The following is a 20,557-nucleotide window of genomic DNA, read 5'->3' on the forward strand; positions in this document are numbered from 1 at the left end:
GCGCTCCAATCAATCCATGTTCCTTTGATGTATATTTCTCGTGCAATTAGACGAATAAATTGTTTCTGAGAACGTCACGCGCTTTGCAAACAAGTCCATCACAGCGGAGAATAATATTACTGAAGCGTTCTTGCTGCTGTGTAAAGAAAAATTATACCGATTACGGACTATTATCTTGACGCAAGTTGTATCGCGCGACACTGTTATAATTATATCTTATTTTGCGGAAAAATTTATTCTTTGGCAGCATTTGAAATGCAATATCAGATTTATCAAATTAATTCTCGGCGTGTCTTGATATAGAAATAGATCCGGTTTTTCCGCAGCTGTTGTGTTTTGATCTTATGTCATTATATTACAGTTCGTAATCGCGTCGCTTTTCCTGCCGTGACTCCACTGCGGATTAGAGATCGCGTCAGGTGTGTCGGCACGATGCGGTTTCTAGTCGCATCGGGATTTAACGACCGGTATAATTGACGTCACGCTGCACGCACGGGTGTCTAAGTGGTCGGAACGACAGACGGGTGGATTTTATCGCAATGAAAGGGGCGAGGGGAATGGATTTTTCGCCGGGAAAACTTCTCGTGTGGTTCAAAGGTCCAACTGATAAAGTGCTTGCTTGGCTGACATCTATAGTTAAGAGATTAACAATGCGCCTCGTTTATTTACATTTAAAATGGGCGCGTGTCTCGGCGTACGGATATTTTTGCACACTATCGCTATTTTCCTTCACGAAAAAGGAAGAGAACATCTTGGTATCGCGCGGCGCAGACATGATCGATAGTCGTGCTTTATATAATATTACTAACAATGTTTATAATAGAAGTGCATCGCCATGCTGCACATTAATTAATCATTAAATGCGTGATTCATAATGCAGCACTGTTTAAATAATTTATCAAGCATCTGAAAATGAGAGCAATTATATACTGATATAATTTATATCTTTTGCGATTTATTTTTTGTCATATTAGATATGTTACGTGCAGCTTTTGCTGTAAATACGTGGAAAATTTTATCAAAATAATTTATAAATAACTTTTTTGCTTATTCTGTATTTATATATTTTTCATATATGCTTTATCAGAACATTTATTTAGTTTAAATACATATAAATATGCGTACTGCAGATATCGAAGAAACATATTTGAGCTATAGTTGGTACAACTTACCGATAACTAGTAAACTGTATAGTGTTGTTGCTTTCAGAAACTAATTCGTAATGATATGTTACAAAGTTGATAAGTATGACGAATTTTTTTATCAACATAATTAATTAATTAATTTTTTTTAATAAGGAAAAAGTGAAAGTATTCATTGATATCAATATATTGCTACAGATTTGTAGTCGATGGTAAAATATTCAGGTCTAAAGCAAGTGAGTTCTGTGAGCTCGACGAAAGATAAGTGTAGGCATCGACATGAACAATCGTCGGTAGTTTGTGGAGAATCTTATAGCGATTTCGGCTGATCTGCACCAACTGCACATTTCGGGTGTTGGTGCAAATTGTGTGTTCGGCTGGTCGAATAATGCAGGTCCCTCGCTGGTGCCGCGTGTTCGTCTGGGCTCAGTACAAGTGTATATTGGGTGTACATAAAGTGGCTCTCACAAATTAGTAGGAGCCAGTTGGTGTAATTGGTAACATTGGTGGCGATTCACTGTACACACTTGCACCAACTTTACACAGGTGGCACACCGATGCAGACCAATTGAAATCGCTATTATATTCGATAATATTATGATATTACAATACCACATTGTCATGTGTTTAAATTTGTGCAAACATCATCTTCCTTGAGATGTATATAAACTTGTACTGTTTCGTCAAGCCGTATTAGAATTTCTCTCATCAGACAGTTTAATAAATTTTCCAAACCAATTTTCATATAAATCGTGTTTAGTAACGTTATAGATTCAATTTATACATACTTTTAACACGCAAAATTGAATTATTCTATCACTGGACATGGATAAGAATAATAACTCTATCAGTACAGGTATTTTTTTTTATTACATACGTTTGAAATAAATTTAAAGTTAATACAAAATTTTATGTTTGATTAAATACAATTTTTAATCAAATATAATAACAATCAATTACGACCAAAGCAGATTTACTATTTTTATCAAAATTTTTATTTTCTGCTGTTATGGCACTTAATTGTAATAAAATTTTACAATTTTAATATTTGTGTTTATTGCGTGAAATATAATCTGAGTTATAATTTAAATAAAATAATTTACTGAGATATGTTTGATTATATTCAGAGTTGTCTAGTCAGGACGAAAGGAATAAATTGTTGAATGAGATCGCTATATTGAAAACATATATCTCTCTACTAGAAACCGTAATTCAGACTCCCAAATTCAGTCAATTGCAAATCGTAGAGAAACCATCAAGATTACTGTGCGATAACAAAGATGCAAAATTTCGCAAGATACCAGACGTGCAAACGGAACTGTGCTACGAATTTTATCAGTTCGCAGGAATGCAATGTGTAAATTGTGAAGGTGGTTTTGTTTTTGAATTTTCTAGCACGGAGAATTTTTCAAAGAACGATCTGTATGCGGTAGAGATTTTAATAGACGATAACGGCCGCGGAAAAGTGGGAAAGTGGGTATTGCCTATGTCTATCGATATATCAGAAATATTATCGCGATATCCCATTGATGATTTGAATAGTATAAAACATTTTTTGAAGAGCTGCAAACATCACATCGATTGCTATATGAACCGTAAGGAACAGGCTGAAAAGTTACAGGTGATTGAAGAACTATTGTCATAAGAAATAAAATGTTTTTTAAATATTTATTATTTTATATCTAAAAAATGCAATATGTTAAATTTTTTATTTAACTATAAATAATTATGCCAACACGTATGTTATAATAATTGTATCAACAAAAGATCACTTTGCGCTCTATTCATTTGCTGATAAGTTAATTGAACAAAAATTTTGCTTTACAGAATTTACTTTTGGAGATTAAAAATGCTCATGTGTTATATAGTGTCGGAATTACTCATATCGAATTAACAATGTCACATTTAAAAGACATTGACGATAATAAATTTTATAATGTTATACTATATTTGTATTACAATTCTACCGAAGTAAGACCTTGCAAATTGTTTTCGGATACTGATAGTAACGAAGAACCGTCATCGGATCTAAGTAAAAGATTGAACAAATACTTCAAGCCTTTTTTAAAAAGGGATTTGAATTTGGCATTTTTAAAAGTAAGCAAATCACAAAATCAATTTGTTTGGAAAAAAATTTTGGTGGACAGCAAAGAAAATAGTATAGAAATTGATGATAAATCGAACGATGAAGATGACTTTTTGACAGAATTTCTTCATAAAAGTAATAAAAAATATAAGAAAGAGAAAGATAAAAAACAAGATAAAAAGAATACTTTGTATAAAAATAAAATGGAAACTTCATTCTGCGTCGAAGGGGAAAAGATTCAAGAAGATACAGCAAAAGACGATTTTTCAGAAGAGAATAAAGAAATTAAATCGCAAAAACGCAAACGATCGAAAAAAATAGTAAACAGTGATAAGAATAAAAAGAAACAGAGTAAAAAATTGTTGAATAAATCAAATAATACAAATGCTGAACATTCAGCGAATTCAGGAAGAGAGGAAAATCAATTACAGAAATTGACACAATCAAAAAGAAAGAAGAACGACAAACGAGCAATTATAAGTAATAGCACACCTATTTCGAAAAAATTACCCAATCAGAAGTTTTTTCATGAGATCTCATCTATAATCGAATAGAAAACAAATAATTATGAAAATTGAAAGTAAACAATTTTTAATATTATAAACGTTTTATTCTGCTTAAGGATTTTTAGTTATACATGAACGTAGAAATTCGTATAGTGTTAATTTTTTTAAATGTCTCTTTTGCTTTTTCACTAAAGTTAGAAATACTTCATCTATGGATGGTTGATAGACAGAAAAGTCTGTTATCCACACATATCTTTGTCTTAATTTTTCAAGCTTATCAAACAATTGACTGTACGAAATACCACTTTCCAGTTCATATTTAAGAACACCCTAAAAATATGCTAGATAAAAATTAATCCGTTTTTTTAACAATTAAATTTCTTTTTGTATTTTATTAATTTGGCAAAATCTTCTAAACACGTTTAATTTATTTAAATTATATGATATTAATTTTTTAGAAAATGTTAGGTTTTAATAACAAAATGTTTTATTTATGTTTATATGAAAAGATATCGAAAAATAAAATTATTTATTTACCAAATAACTATCTTTGAATTTTATTGCTGGAAAAGTCTCGTCGATAATTTTTTTTATCTTCTCAAAGTTTGCAAATTGGAATCCTGGTATTACTTTGATACTCAGTATAAAGTTATGTTCGTGTTTTCTCCTCAGATGCTCATAAGATCCAATTGTGACAAATTGGCCATTAACCAAGATTCCAACACGCAGACACATTGCTTCCGCTTCTCGCATACTGAAATACAGAATCCCATATATTGGAACTTTAATTGTTCAAAGTCAAATATATTTTTTATTTACAAATTTTATTGAACTCACCTGTGCGTAGTGATTAATACTGATCTTCCCATCTCCCGTATTTGATGCAAGATTTCACATAAAGCGTGTCTAGTCATTATGTCAATTCCAGCGGAAGGTTCGTCCATAAATACCATTGGCAAATCGCCGACTAAGCTTTGCAGTATACAAAGTTTTCTTTGAACTCCCCACGGACAATGAGCGATCTTTAGATTCTCGAAATCTAGCATATCTATGATTTTAATTTTATTTAATTTTATATAAGTTATTAGAGATAGACAGAGATATTTAGTTTTATTACAAATTTTGGAGTCTTAAATTTCGAACGAGTGGATAAAAATGACGAAGTAAAAAATAGGAATTTTGAAAATTTATATTACCTAATACATCCAACCATTTATTTACTTCGTCGTTGATACACTCGTATGGAACACCGCGAAGTGCCGCATGAAGTTGCAAATATTGTCTGCCAGTCATGAAATCACTTAGTCCGTTAGTTTGTGGACAGTACCCTATCATACCTGTAAACTTGACAATATTTTTTATATAAAAAATTAAAATATTATTAATTGTATCTCAAAATGTTTGTTTTTCATGTATTATCAAAAATTTGAAAAACAAACAAACATTATTAAATTATGAAGTAAGAGATTTAAAAAATTAAATATGAAAAGTACTTATATATAAGAAATTATTTTTTTTATTGTAATTAGATGCATAATATTACTCACCATCTCTTGATCTTTTGAAAATTCGTATTCATATAACACCGCTTTTCCAGCCGACATTTTTATTTCACCTGTCAGCAGTTTGTATATTGTTGATTTTCCTGCCTCATTGAATCCCAACAAGCCAAAACATTCTTGTTTATAAATCTAAATAAAAATATTTTTATATATTGACTGCATAATGTGTATTTAAAAAAATATATCGTAAAGATTTTACGGCTAAAATTGCATAAATTTATTTACATTAAAATTAACTCCTTGAATTACCGGTCTTCCAAAGTACTCTTTTCTTAAATTTTGAACAACCAGAGCAACTTGTGGTGGAAGTGACTTTGTTTCATTATAATCTACACACAAAGAAATTGATAAAATAATTTCTAGTAAAAATAAAGGTATTTGTTCAAAATAAATTTATATATTTTTTAAAGTTATAATTTTTTAGATTTGTAATATTAATAAAAATTAATGTAAAAGTAATATAAATTTATGTAATTTTTATTTTTATATTATTTCTTACGTTTCATATATTCTTCAGTTTGTTTCTTTTCTTCGATAATTTCTGGCTCTATAATATCATCGTCCTTCGCAGAAAGTGTAGAGCAACTGTACCATTTTCTGCGATTTTTTTCTTCAAAAATCTCTAACAATATATAAAAGGCAAACATTTGCGATATCATTAAAAGTATGTCATCTATGACTGAGTGATGATACTCAAATCCGGATTGTTTAATTAGCATTACGTCCAGTTGGTTGTAACAATGCGTGTTTTTGCAGTTTTCTGAAATTTTAAAGTTGTTTTATAGTTTGTTTGTATAAATTAATTCATTATAAAGATAGTTTTTGGGATTAAACTTACGACAGCAAGGATCTTCAACATAAAATTCTGTATCACAAGCATTAAAGTAGCTACAGTGTCTATTATATAAGACCAGCATAATATAATTGCTTAAAGCACAAGCTAGAATATATGGTGGAAATATATGTACAAGAGCTTCAAAAATGTATCTGCCAGTACTGCTAAATGTATGCAATAACAATGGAAATATGATAGAGCTGTTTATTAATAACACTGAAAAATATAATATATTTGAATAATACAATTTTTCAATAGCAGAATATTATAATAATAAATTAACTTAGTAAATTACTAACCGACTATGACGTTGATTAGTATCACGACTAAATACACGTTTTCCGGTTTTTTTGTTAAAAGTTGTATGCAATAGCCTAATGGAATAGCGCATCCTCCGTAACATAAGAATATCATGAATACTTGAACTGAAGCATCGATTAATCAGAAATATTTTTAAATTTAAATTTTTAATTTATATAAAATGTAATATGAATATATAACATTTTTATTTTAATTGTTAGGAGTAACAGTGCTTGATAAGGCCATGCGGCTTTCTAACAACGATTAAATGGAAGTACAAATACAAATAAATAAATGAGCGGCACACGCGGTCTTACTAAGCATCGCTACTCCGAATTGTAACATGTCAATACTACACTATTACTGTAAAATATTATGAAATATTAAATTTTTATAAATTTTGAAATATAGAAAAAAAAAATGAAACACATTTCAAGATAAATATTTCATGAATCTTGGAATTCTTACCAATTTCTAAGTTTGAGAAGTGCAGTGTGCGTTGATAAGCGGTTAAAGTTATAATTCCTAAAAATATTATGGAAAATGCATACAATAAGAAATCGATGATATACATTGAGATCCAATAGATCCGCGTGGACATGCCGACTGCATTAATTTGTAACATTTTTGAAAGTGTATTTCGTTCTGTTATTCCCATATTAATAGAAGGTAAAAGAAGAAATAAAGTCATTATTATAGCAGCATTCTCCCAATTCCGTACGCTGTATGGGTGGGCCAGTAAATATAAATGCCACTGTAAACGTTGTACAACAAATATATACTTTTACCTTACATATTAAATATAAAAAATTAATCAAATATTTTTAAAGTAAGAAAAATGTTTAGTGTTTTAAAGATTGATACAGTATTTTTATTAAATATTTCATGAAATTTTTTACTTGTTCTGGTCTTATTAACGGTCGACTGGTTAATTTTATCCAGCAATCATCTGAACCGCAATGGTAACGCAATAATGCATTATGCAATAGATTTAATGCAATTGGTCCACTGTGTATCGCAGTGGATGAGTATATAAGTTGCACATGTCCATTTACGTGTATATCGACAGACATCACGTAACGATCCCTAAACTACTATAAAATATTAATAACGTCGCAAAATTTAGAATATATATTTTTTATAATACCTCTATCGAATGTAAATCAGGGTGAACTATAATATCCGAGGCTGTGATATGCTTAGAGATATGATAATTATGCCTTTCACTATATGCTTGGCCGGTAGTATATAAAATATCAAGAAAGTCTTCCGCAAGTTTGTCATCGGCTGCATAATATAGCACGTGAAGATTGTTGTCTATATAATTTGTCAGGTTCATTATTTTCTCACTACAAAAATAAGCAAGTATGATTACTTCGTTTTTACAGCACATTTTTTATATAAAAATAAAACTAATCTTTTATAGAATATACATTTTCTATAATTATTATATGAATTAGTATATGTTTTTATAATATATTATATAAAAAAATAATATTTTTTTCTGTCAACTTTGAGCAAGTAAAATTACCTCGAGTCGAAAAGTGTGAAACTACTTAATTCGCTGATTATAGTGATTAGAATAAGAATAACAATCGCCGAAGTCATCTGAAATTGTCATGATTAGTCAGATATGAATACATTATATTTAAAACATGTTCCTTTTGACAAAATCAAAAAATTACCAAAAATATATATAGTTTCCACGATGAAATAATGTGCAATAATTTCTTGTAGAACATTGCAAAAACTTGCTGTCGCCATAAAGCATCATCAGTTAATCGGTTCCATGGTTGAGCTAATAATTGAATGTTACGTCATTTCAATTTGTTTAAAAATAACATTTTTATGTAAATACATTATTAAGTATTAATTATTTATAATAATTCCTGATGTAATGTTAGTGCAACGACTTATTAAGATGGTGCTTATTATTATTTTTTATTTTTTATATTTTATAAATAATAATAATATATTAATTTCATTTAATTGCACTAAAATTTTACCTGTTTGTAACAAATGCCGTCGTCTTTGTTGCACAATAAGCTCGTATTTGTTGCTAGGTAATTTTACACAGCGTTCTTTGAACTGACTTTCTAAACCTATTCTGAATACAAAATTATAAATGTTGATATCAAATTTTTTTATTTTTTAATATTTATTTTTATATTATCAAGAATAGGTATATATTCAAGTCATATTTAATAGATTCGTCGAAAGACTTTTCGTAAGCTAATTTTGTAACATTTGGCTATACCTAAGAAATTGACCCTCAATGCTTGCAGTACTAAGTGTAGCCGACATGATTTTCAGTTCTTCTTTATTGTATTCTAGATATTGAAGCAATTTTGAAAATCGACTGATTTTTGGCACGTCAAATCTTATCATCAAACCCATTGTGCCTCGCAGAGTAATGGGATCTGCAGAAAACTGTTGAATTTCCGTTTGAACTTTTTCCACATTGCAATCTTCTTGTACCAATAAACTCAAAACATAACCGATTCCTAATTTCAATTCATAAGATTTAATTAATTAACAATTAAATAATTAATCATTGTTTTTAAATTTTTTTATATACACTGCTCAAAAAAATTTTGGCATAGAAAAATTTGGGGCAAATATATCAACTTTGACGGACGATAACTCCGCGAAAAATCATCGTAGGATCCTGATTTTTTTTAAAATGAAAACGTGAAATCTCTACTTTGAGATACTATTGAAAATTGTTAAATTTTAACCGTCTGAAAGCATTTAGCATTAAGAAAGTATTTTAAAGTTTGAAATTTGTACATTCACGTTTAGGCCGTTTTTGAACATTTTTTATCTTCACACTTCTGAGACCGAAGAAGGAACTTATTGTTTTATTGTCAATAAAAAATTTTTTTTTGCAAAATTTATTACAAGTGTCAAAAGATACGACATTTTATCTATAAAACGCGTTTTTTAAATATTGCTACGATTTTTTTTGCCCGAGTTATGCGACTTTAAAACCAATCATACATTTTGTGAAAAATAACGTTTACCGTCAGCATTAACATTAGCGCAAATAATGCAAGATTATTATAATAAATATGTTACAAATTATAATAGAAATATGATGTATTAATTATTCAGAATTTTACCATATCGACGATTTAGATACATTTTCGAACCATAACATTCAATCCTTCCATTCGCGATAATAGCAATCCTGTCAGCGAGAAGATCCGCAGCTTCCATGGAATTTGTTGCCATTAATATTGTCTTCTTCCTTTTTATGTCCTGAAAATTTTAATTATTTATTTAAAATAATTTTTATTTTATATATTTAATATCACGGAATTTGTTTAAAAAAAAGATTTTTACCAATAGTAAATCCCATATCTGTCTTCTATGCTGAAGATCCATTCCATATGTAGGTTCATCAAGAATCAAAATCTGATAAAATTTAAATTTTGATTTAGTTTGTTAAGTTTATCTGTTATTATTGCATTTATAAACGTTAATTTTTAATTTGAGTAAAATTAAACTCACGAATAAAATAGTATACCTTAGTATTGCCGATAAGTGCCATCGCCAAACAAATTCTTCGCTGTATGTCGAAAGAACAGGATTTTGTTTTAAAATCTTTCGCAAATTCTAAATCAAGTTGCTTTAACAATTTTAGTGACTCTTTATGAGCATCTGTATAGGTCATTCCTTTTATCTAAAATAATAATTATATTATCGATTTTCAGTTGTATTGATGTATTATGTTCTAAATTAATTTATGACAAGTAAGGGTGACTATTTATTAAATAATTAAAAAACTGTTTTCATTACAATAAAATATGTAATTAAACAAGATGAAGGAAAAGACATTATTTATGGTAATTATCAATTTTACTATTTGTTATATGAATCTTAATATAAAATATATTGTGATCTTTCTGTAAGAAGAGCGCTCTAATGTAATTCAATCCTGAGGAATCTAGGCAAAAGTTATTGCGCCACAACCATTTCACATAAATTTATAGGCAAATAAATTGTGTTTTCTCTTATTGCTTATTTGAGCCAGGTGGTAAATTAATAGGTAGTCCGACGAATAATCACTTTCTAATTTTAAGTCAGATAATTAGAAATATATGGTTGCATTAGAATTTTAATTAAATCAATATACTTATTTTTAACATTTTTGTTGATACACATGTTTTGAACACAAATGCTTTATACTATTAATTTCTAAACATATTTATGTTATATTGAAATATTTGATAAAAAGATAGTTCGCATGAATTAATATTTTATAAATTAAAAACATTATTTGATATGTAAAATAAAAAACTGTTACTTGTCCTATAAATGCAAAAATAATATATATTTACCATGCCAAATATATAGAGATGCTGTATCGCCGTCAAATAATTTACCAATATATTTTCTTGCGGACAATAACCAATTGGATTTATCGAACTTTCATCTTCGTTATAATCTCTTCCTTTCAAGTAAATATGACCATGAGTCGGCTTGTACATTCCTGTTGTATATATTTGTCAAATTATTCTGTTATTACATATCTGATCAAAAAATGATAAAAATGTCTATTGTACCTATAATCATCTTTAAAAAACAGCTTTTGCCGGCACCATTGTGACCGAGAATGACGCTAAATTCTTGATGATAAAAGTCAATCGTTACATTGTCTATAACTGTAATGCGATTGTTGATTCTGCCGAATTCTTTACTGACACATCTTACCCGAATAGATGGCTATTGTATAAATCAATTACACACGTGAAACATAATGTTGTGATTTACGTTTAATCTTTATAATTCATTAAAAATTAATCTTATTTGTTTTTCTCACATTTATGTCATAGATTTATTAGATCTCATATTTGAGAAATAATTAAAGAGAAATGCACAATGTCATATATACCTTCATGTATGATGGTGTGTATTCCACTGCTGACCAATTAGTGGATCCTCGAATCATTAATTCATCATTATTAGGAGTAGGTTTCTAGACAATTGATAATATATTGATAATATATAATAGTTGACAGTTGATTTGCATTATTAACGTATACAAATATGATTCTTATAAAATTTAAAAACAAAATAAAAATTTCTTTTTCTTTTTCTTCTTATTTACCTTGCACAAATAATACCAAGGCTTTGCGCTACCAAATTTACCCGGATTTATATTATCCAAATATACAGCTATCAGGTACCAAAAAATAATGTGCAAGCTCCACGTGAACAAAACCATACTCATAGAGATCTTTTCTTTGGCGTGGATGATATCGTGAGCGTCTCGTAACGTTATAAATTCAGAGAGCCACCGTGGCCAGAAGTACGAGACAAAATTATTGTAATTTTGTGGTTCTATTTTCTGTAAACCTTCGTTTTCATAATCGTCTATCAAAATAAAAATCTTTGTTGTAAATTTTACTTCTTATGCGTGTAGATTTTGTCCGTCACTTTTATAATATAACACGATTAACCTTGCACTTGTAAGATTGTTTAATTTACGGCGCTAGGTAATTTCTCACGTTACGCGTGAAACTTAATTAATAGTTTAATTTTTAGTAGACAAATGTATGATAATTTATGAAAAAGTATAAGTTTTATAAGGGTGTTTCATAATGTTTATCCAAACGCTTGTGTATAGATAGAGTATGATAAACTGAACAGAGGAATTCTTTACTGTTTTACAATTTTTACAATAGCCACGCGCTACGTGCTATCATTCGTCAATTCTTAATTAACATCTCAATTATTATTGCGACAGTTACAAAACGATAAACTTTTCTGTTTAATTTACCGCGCTCCACCTGTACACGAGCGTTTAAACAAATATTATAAAACACCCTATATATTCTTTAGAAATGGTGCATGGTTCTAAGCTATTTGACGGGTAATGTAAGTTGTATAAAAATACAATTTGATCACAGTCTGTACGCAATTTAAATAATGTGGTTAGTAAATTTGCTTTGCAATTTACACGCGTGAATAACTTAGCTCTCGAGAAATGTAGGAATTATATAATGTACGCTGCAACTTTTTTAATTTACATTCTGAGTATGCACTATGTTACTTTATAATGTTAATTTACACTTTGCATATTAGTGTTTACAATAAACTTATAGATATGTAACAAATAATAACAAATTTTTTATTTAAATAAAAATTTAATTGTGTATCAGGAATAAATAATGCCAATTGATAAAATTTTATTAAAATAATAAAATTTCTTTGAATTAATTCTTTGCTCATTGTCAGTTTGAATACAAATAATTTTTGATTCAAAGATAAATTTTTAATCTTACTGATATCTATTTATTTGATGTTTTTGTGTAAATATTTCTGCAATACTTTTATAATGTACACAAATTATGTATGCATATAATATTCTTTAACGCGTTCACATTTGATGACACGTACGTCATATAATTAAATAATAAATTTTTTTAGACGGACTTTTGAAAAAGAACATGTTGATATAATCTGCATAATTTAATTTGCTTACCAAAATCTGTACAAGTCATGAGGGCTATTAGTCCATATAATAAACCACTATGTGGCAGAATCAAAGAACTGATCCTTGTCAGGACAGATGTCCTTATCAGAGATTGATCCAGAACAACAGTGAAATGCATCAAAAAGAGCCATAACGGAATAGACGTGAGTAATGCTTTCGCAGCTATTATAAGAAAATTAAAATTTTCAGCAATATCTTTAATGTTATTAATTTTTTAGTTGCACGCTTAAGTGACTTACGCTGATTGAAAAATGTGCCGATGGTGAACATGAAAAGTACTGACAAAATATTATACATTACGATGAAAATAGCGATGACCAACACATTTGTAGTAAAAAATACAGGATATAATAGAATTATACACACGATCGTCACAGGTAATACGGTGATCATGAGATAATTCAGCCATCCAATGTACAACATCGCGAAAGACATATTTGTCAATCTCATAAGACCCTAAAAAAAATGTGTACATATTACGCTCCTATCAAATTTATTGTGTACATATGTCTTTACAATAAGTATCATGGTATCATAAAAAAAACATACACATATAGAATTAATGTTATAAATTAAAAAATAAATTACAATTGGATTATAACTAATGCTAGCGAGTGAGAAAAATTACTATAACAAAATTTACCCTAAATCCAGTTTCTTTGTCATGAAGTGCCTTTTTTAACGTTGCTACTGGTGGCAAAAGGAAGGCAACAACCATCATATAATAAATTACTCTTATGTTAGGTCGAATGATAAACGGCGAAGCTAAAAAATCCACTTCGTGATACGGAAATCGGCCAATTGACAGCTATAGAAAAATCTATTTTTGTTATTTTTCATGCTTAAAATAATTTACTTAATAATTTTGTTAATATCGGCATTTAAAGAACTTACATTGTCGGCGATTTTTGGTAATGTCGGATCTGTCCATATATCTACGAAAGATTTCTCAATCGCCATTTGTAGGGCCATAAAACCACTTAACACATACGGATCTTTGACAATAAACATTAATGTAAATAATTTATTGTATTTTTTTATTACGGTATGCTTGTAAAATTAGACCAAACCAGATTTTATTATGTGTTCTAGTTTTGTTGCATAATCAAGAAATAATTTACGACAAGATAAAACTGCTTTTTAAATGTAACATTCCAATGAAAGAAATTTATTCTAAGAATAAAAAGTTTAGGATCAATCTGAAATATGAAAAAGTATCGAGTTACATTTTAATGTTTATTTACAAGTTTGTAATACCTTCATGGGCGGGTTTTTCCTCATGCATCATGATCACCCGATTCTCGCCTATTTCCGATGAACGTATTTTATATTCTAAAATTTTTGGCTTTCCAGATGCAAGTTTCTCAAGTTCAAATATCGCCCATAATACTTTGGAAGTATCATTTTTCGTGTAACGTGAACGCACAAGACTGATCTCGCTATCGGCTGCTTGAACTCATGTGCAATATGTAATTTTTATTTAGTATTACCTTTTTTATGTTTTTTTGAGATACTATCTTACTTTTTGTATGAAGCATTTTCGCCACTCTCGACATTAATTCATCTACAAATGCATCTGTTGGTGCATACCAGCATTCCACATTATTTGGCAATTTTGCCAGAATATCATTTTGACTACGTACATCTAAATCCTTTATATAAGTACAGATTCAAATATTGTAGACAATAATCAAGTTATTTAATAGAAATGCGTAATAAGCTGGTTAATTCTATATAGAATTTTAAAATTTACTTGTGGATGAAAACCGTGCGGCTTGAACATTAAACGTATTTGCAGGGAAAAGATAATAGCTATAATGATCTCTAACGCAGTGGTTATTGGGCTATGCAATCGCATAAGTACAGCTTTCCACATAAGAATTCGCCATCTCGTCCAGAACTTCCTAAGTTTCGGATGCTTGACAATCTCTTTCACTCTCAGCATCTTGGTTTTACACCAGAAAAAATGTTCATCTCATTAAATGCAAGCGGAGTTCTATTTTGCGGTCTATTTAGCAGAAACAGAGAAGGCAATTGCGTTTCTTGCGTAACTGAAAAGCCAAGCGTTTTTTGACAGTTACTCTTTTGACAGAAAAAAAACATATTTTCTGCAGAGAAAAACAAAAGAACCGATTGCGAGAGATAGAGTAGGCATTTTTTGTAGTGACAAATTTTCAGATAATTTTATTTTTAAGCAAATAAAATATATTTGAATAAATGATATAAATAGTGACGACAATTTACAAATTTTATATTTGTTAATTTAATTTTTAAAAATATTGGAAAATAAAAAATTGATAAATTTTTAAGTGTCTATAATCAGTCTGCGTGTGGGTGTCATGGTTACGAATTATCATCGGTCGAATAATACAATGTTTTAAAACATACGTTTGACAGCATTTGGAATGTGTTTTACTCACCGCATTGTGTGAGACAATATTTCGCATCAGGAAGGAAAGTGATCGGCGTTACGGTCTGTTGAGTCGGTCTTGCGTTATTAAATTGCCGTGCGTGTGCGAGATTTATGTACAATTTTTTTTTCCATTTCTCTCCATTTCTATTTGCGCATAAATTGAATTGTTAATATTCTATGTACTCTAGCGTTCTCCAAATGTTATCATTATTAAAATATGCTTTAATATTTTGAAGAAAATTGCTTTTTTAGTTTTTTTATTAATGCGAGTTTCTAAATTAATAAAATAAAAATTGAAATAATGGTTAATGATGCAAAAATTGTATGTACATAATTTCAAGCATTACATTTAAATATTTTATAATGGAATTAAACTTGATTATTCTTTAATGTTGAAAAATTTCAAGAGTTTTATCTTTTTAAAATTTAATATTTATTTCCATATTTATATTTGGGTGGATTTTTATTTCTAGATGAAGAAGATTCAATGTATTGTCAAAAATATTAAATTATGCCGATTATTTCTGGATTTATCCTTTCTATCATTAAAGATAAGTCTAGCGATGATAATGGCAACTTTCAAAATAATTGTACCATGTCCTATGAAACGCTTACTAGGAGAAATTGTTCTTGTAAGTTATATTTTTCAACGAATACTAATGTTACTTTAAATTTTATTTTAAATTTTTAAGGGCACGTATTCTATTAAAAATACTTTATTAATAAATATCAAAATTTTAGATCACTGGAGCTGGACACGGTATCGGTCGTGAATTGGCTATTCAGTTATCTTCGATGGGTTGTATAATTGTTTGTTGGGATAATGATGTTGAAACTAATCGATCAACGATGACAGAAATATCGAAAAATGGTGGAGAAGTATATATGTTGAAAAATTTTTTAGTTTTAATTACATATAACATAAATAAAATATTGTGTTAATAATTAGTAACTAACTTAATGTTTTATAAATAATAATCTTGTACTTTATTTTTTATTGAACTGTATTTTGTTGTACGCCGTCTATTTTTAACATTATTTTTGTGGAAGGAAATTATAAGCGCTATTAAAAAAGCGCGAGATAAGCTATAGAAATCTTTAGGTTTACGGTTTCGTGGTCGATGTCTCAAAGAGATTGGAAGTACGAGAAACGGTGAGATTAATGCGAAAAATTGGCGTGCCGGATGTGACGATTCTCATTAACAATGCGGCTGTATTGTGTCATAAGCCGTACCTCAGTTATAATCCGGATGACGTGGAAAACACATTCAACGTTAATGTGCTTTCAAACTTCTGGGTATGCACTCACAGATTGAATTTTAATCACGTAATTGACAAGTGCGAGTCATATCATATGGTTTTAAAGCAATTCTTTATGAATCAAATGTAATTATATATTTTCCTTTTAAAGTCAATAAAATCTTATGTTATATAAGTAGTATAAAATAATTTATGACTTTTTTATTTTAAGTAGACAATAGAAGCATTTTTGCCGATGATGCTACAAAGAGGTAGCGGTCATATAGTAGCGATGAGTAGCATGTGCGGTATTTACGGCGTGTCGCAAAAAGTGGCATATTGTTCGTCCAAATTTGCTGTGAGAGGTAATTTATCAATAAGTAATAATTTATTTATAATGAACATTTTTTATGAATTTTATTTTTAGGCCTTATGGAGGCTCTTCATGAGGAAATACGGCTAGAAAGAAAGTCTAATATTCATTTTACAACGATTTATCCATTTTATGTCGATACAGGATTAGCGAAAGATCCTAAATACAGGTGAAAACATTTAGATTTAATAATAAAATAGTGATAAATGTTGAATTTTAAAGACGTCTTAGTGGAAAACATACAAAGATATAATATAATTATAATATCCTGTGTATTGCGTCATTGTACGGTTGTACTTATTGCGTTATTAATTAGCTGAGAATTTTTCTAATGTATAGATTTTAATGTGAAGAGATTTTGTTTGTGATTTCACTATTTTACGTTAGTGCTTCCGGCATAGACATAGTAATTTGCACGCGTGTAGTGAGTGTGTTTATGAACCGAATCGTCTTTATGTACTTTAAAGGTAGTGTTATTGCGCGAGATACACATAATTAATGCACAGTAAGTGGAACAGTCTGATCCATAAAGTAATAAAGTAATAAAAGAAAATAATTATTTATTGCATTTACGATTTTTTATAAACATTTGTTTGATGTATTTACAATGAAATTTTATTACACTATTTAGCCTTTTTCTTTTCTTGTAAAAAAATGTAGATAAAATCATAAATATACAAAATATTTCGTTCATCTTTAAAATTCGAGTTGTATTACACAATTCGAAATTATCAAATGGTCATATAATTATACCTTATTCGATTATTTCAAGCATAAAATTAACGAGATAATTATTACAAAAAAAGGATGTTTCTTAATCAATGTTTGGGTAATGTAATGTTATATGCTTTTTGTTACGCTCTTTGTTATAATGACAGCTATTTATTCGTTACGTTGATTTATTTCTGTGTTTATGTTTACGACAATGATAAATTAAAAGGAAACTTTAATTTCAAATTAATTATAGATTTCCTTTTATCTTTGGTGTCGTGACACCGGAATACGCCGCCCAGGAAGTAATTAAAGCAATCCGAAGAAATTATACGGAGTATTCAATACCGCGATGTCTTTTTTCTTTGAACGCAATCAACAGGTACATATATGATGCATTAAAAATAAAAGTGTTTACAACTATAATATCTAACAATTTCTTTTGTATAATTTTTTTAAATCATCTATAGATAATTACTTCTGGGAAAAGTTACATTATATGATGACGCGTATTATAATTTTTTTTTTTCTTCAGGATTGTTCCAGAAAGCGTAATGCGTTTGATACTGGATTTCTTGGCAGATGTCGATAGAAAACAAAGAGAAAAAGATATAATGAATTTGTAATTAGATTTAACAGCTTAACAAGAATTATATCAAGGAAAAAGAGTTATATAAACCGTTGTATTTATTAAGTATAAATTTTATATAATAAATAAAATATGAGAAATTTTACATTTTCTATTCTCATGTTTTGGCAATTAGTTCACAAATTTCGATATTAAATATAAAATTTATACATAGAAACCTAAAACCATTGCTTTAAAATTAAAAAAAACTTTTTGTGTGATGATCTAACATCCCAATAAACATTAGGACATTCTATGTACGTCCTATGTATATACATATATGGATATTGTATATTCTATGTATATACAGAGAATATGAAAAGTATATACATCGCATATCTTATGTATGTGAAATGATTACCACATGTATGTACATAGGATGTCCATAGCACATACATATTATAGGTATATTGCAAGAATGTGCAATACACATTCGTTGCATGTACATAAGGTATATTCTATGTATATTTACGCTGTGATCTCGTTTGAATATACAAGTCATATATATTTATACGATGTCCTACGAATATCCCTAAATATACGTAAATTCATGTATATTCTATGTATGTACATAGTATATACAATACATTTTTTTCACATTATGGATATTCCATGAATATACATAGGATATCGAATGTTTATTGGGTATATGACAAAACACTTGGCTCAATGTAATTAATTAAATAATGAAATAATTTTAATAATTTTAAATTTAAATAATTTATTTCTTAACATTAAAAATTTTATGGAAAGTGGACTCTACACTGGACTCTACTCTTAAGTCAATAATAAACAATTTTTATTCATCCGAATATTTTTCTACCTAATTTCTGAACAATCAGTTTATCTAAATTCCCTGTGTTGGGATTCAGATATTAAACTGATAGAAAAAGTTATTACATTTTCAATATTATTAACCGCCTTTTGCAAGCTTTATATAATTCTCATGATTAAATGTGTAAATATGTATATGTATAAATTAATATTTATGGATATCGTGATGTCACTGTGACATTATCAGAAAGTTACAGTGATATTATTAGTTACAGTTGTTGTGATATCATCATAATTTGACATAAAATGTCACGGAAATGTTACAACAAATTCCAAAAACAGTATTCAGTCATTAGTTCATCCCACCACGACTTTGTTGTGATAATTAATATTTAAATATTAATTAATATTTATGGATATTGTGATGTCACTGTGACATTATCAGAAGGTTACAGTGATATCATTGGTTACAGTCGTGGTGATATCATCATAATATGACATAAAATGTTACTTCATGTATATTCCATCTATATATATCAAACGTATATACTACATCAGCGTATATCGTATGTACATTCATTTGATGTATATACATGGAATGTACATGAGGTATATTTTGTGTATATATAGGCAGCGATCTCGTTCAAAAATACATTCTATGTATATTCATTCGATGTCCTACGAATATCCCTAAATACACGTAAATTTATGTATATTCTATGTATGCACATAATATATACAGTACGTTTTTTTCACATTATGGATATTCTATGTATACAATACATAGGATATCGAATGTTTACTGAGATGTTATTTCTTCAAAATCATTTTTAACCCAAAAATTAAATTTAAAAAATTTTTTATACTGAACAATTTTATAGTTATAAAAATATATAGTATTATAAAAGATGTATTTAAGATATGTTTGTCACGTATAATTGAAAACTTAAATTACCTTTCTACAATATAAATAGCGGGGCTAGTGATCAATCTATAGCGGAAGGAAAAGTACACCGGCATTTTAGAAAGTAAACTAGATTATCAATTGGGGGGTCGTAGACACGTTGATATTGTTAAAACTTGTTGCATTACATAACTTAGATTCAACCGGCATTCGCCGATACAGGGATACTATACTTCTAGTAATTTTCAATGCGCATGCATCTGTCGTAAATAAGTAGTTATATTGTTAAATGCTATCTCTATTATTTCTCTCTTACTTCCGCGTTATTATTTTTAACTACAGATGTTTTTTGTTAATCTTTACGAGAACATGAGCTTATTTATTATATTATTAAATTTTTTATCTGTTATCTAAGAGACTGTAACAAATTATTTAAAATTCATAAATTATCTACGTTTTATGAATACATTTATGGATGATAGTAAATTTTTTGAAATTTTAAGGTAGCAATATGCGCATAAATGATATCACAATATGCGCATATGTATGACTTTTCATTCTAATGTTTTCTATTTAGTGAGT

At 28.6% G+C, this 20,557-nt stretch overlaps 3 protein-coding genes across 10 annotated transcripts in view; 2 read left to right on the top strand and 1 right to left on the bottom strand.

The window, feature by feature from the left end:
- LOC105670704 (short-chain dehydrogenase/reductase family 16C member 6-like) overlaps positions 1–19,879 on the top strand; it is a 78,204-nt gene extending 58,325 nt beyond the window's left edge. For 3 of the 6 annotated variants that reach the window (XM_067347676.1, XM_067347677.1, XM_067347675.1), the window contains exons 3-9: positions 15,820–15,978; positions 16,088–16,225; positions 16,449–16,643; positions 16,821–16,950; positions 17,013–17,127; positions 17,926–18,051; positions 18,205–19,879. In XM_067347676.1, coding sequence (XP_067203777.1) covers positions 15,820–15,978; positions 16,088–16,225; positions 16,449–16,643; positions 16,821–16,950; positions 17,013–17,127; positions 17,926–18,051; positions 18,205–18,295 — 954 coding nt within the window. In that variant the 3' untranslated portion in view covers positions 18,296–19,879. Of the gene's footprint in view, positions 1–13,172; positions 13,311–15,108; positions 15,441–15,819; positions 15,979–16,087; positions 16,226–16,448; positions 16,644–16,820; positions 16,951–17,012; positions 17,128–17,925; positions 18,052–18,204 lie in introns of those variants that run through there. The other 3 variants (XM_012364372.2, XM_067347674.1, XM_067347673.1) reach the window with 3 other exon arrangements.
- Positions 1,602–4,278, top strand: LOC105670703 (uncharacterized protein MAL8P1.12-like). The gene is made up of 3 exons (XM_012364371.2): positions 1,602–1,998; positions 2,270–2,763; positions 2,970–4,278. Exons 1-3 carry the CDS (start codon positions 1,968–1,970, stop codon positions 3,780–3,782), a joined length of 1,338 nt encoding a protein of 445 aa, XP_012219794.1. The 5' UTR covers positions 1,602–1,967; the 3' UTR covers positions 3,783–4,278.
- On the bottom strand, positions 3,837–14,878 carry LOC105670682 (ATP-binding cassette sub-family A member 17-like). 3 transcript variants are annotated; one of them, XM_067347669.1, is made up of 30 exons: positions 14,687–14,878; positions 14,456–14,585; positions 14,191–14,379; positions 13,828–13,928; positions 13,577–13,741; positions 13,173–13,389; positions 12,922–13,095; positions 11,545–11,810; positions 11,329–11,412; positions 11,000–11,159; positions 10,775–10,926; positions 9,961–10,116; positions 9,777–9,848; positions 9,554–9,692; positions 8,689–8,935; positions 8,438–8,538; positions 8,117–8,229; positions 7,963–8,039; positions 7,579–7,780; positions 7,331–7,522; positions 6,900–7,185; positions 6,431–6,556; positions 6,135–6,347; positions 5,796–6,056; positions 5,522–5,625; positions 5,282–5,425; positions 4,931–5,078; positions 4,572–4,782; positions 4,272–4,488; positions 3,837–4,064 (listed from the first exon to the last, which is right to left on the bottom strand). In XM_067347669.1, exons 1-30 carry the CDS (start codon positions 14,876–14,878, stop codon positions 3,846–3,848), a joined length of 5,058 nt encoding a protein of 1,685 aa, XP_067203770.1. In that variant the 3' UTR covers positions 3,837–3,845. The 3 variants fall into 3 exon arrangements, with proteins under 3 accessions (XP_067203770.1, XP_067203769.1, XP_067203771.1); XM_067347668.1 differs by having other exon boundaries at positions 14,191–14,388; XM_067347670.1 differs by lacking the exons at positions 3,837–4,064; positions 4,272–4,488; positions 4,572–4,782 and having other exon boundaries at positions 4,938–5,071; positions 14,191–14,388.
- Positions 19,880–20,557: the final 678 nt, after the last annotated feature.

This window comes from Linepithema humile, chromosome 1, assembly GCF_040581485.1.
Source record: "Linepithema humile isolate Giens D197 chromosome 1, Lhum_UNIL_v1.0, whole genome shotgun sequence".
In the NCBI taxonomy this organism is placed as follows: domain Eukaryota; kingdom Metazoa; phylum Arthropoda; class Insecta; order Hymenoptera; family Formicidae; genus Linepithema; species Linepithema humile.

Excerpts from the sequence above, each read along its gene's own strand:
- LOC105670703 (XM_012364371.2), top strand. The coding sequence starts at position 1,968 with ATGGATAAGAATAATAACTCTATCAGTACAG. Across the intron at positions 1,999-2,269 it reads TAATAACTCTATCAGTACAG|AGTTGTCTAGTCAGGACGAA; the intron begins GTATTTTTTTTT and ends GATTATATTCAG. Across the intron at positions 2,764-2,969 it reads AACAGGCTGAAAAGTTACAG|AATTTACTTTTGGAGATTAA; the intron begins GTGATTGAAGAA and ends TTTGCTTTACAG.
- LOC105670682 (XM_067347668.1), bottom strand. The coding sequence starts at position 14,878 with ATGCTGAGAGTGAAAGAGATTGTCAAGCATCCGAAACTTAGGAAGTTC. Across the intron at positions 13,929-14,190 it reads GGAAAAACCCGCCCATGAAG|ATCCGTATGTGTTAAGTGGT; the intron begins GTATTACAAACT and ends TTATTGTCAAAG. Across the intron at positions 13,390-13,576 it reads ACAAAGAAACTGGATTTAGG|GGTCTTATGAGATTGACAAA; the intron begins GTAAATTTTGTT and ends CATTTTTTTTAG.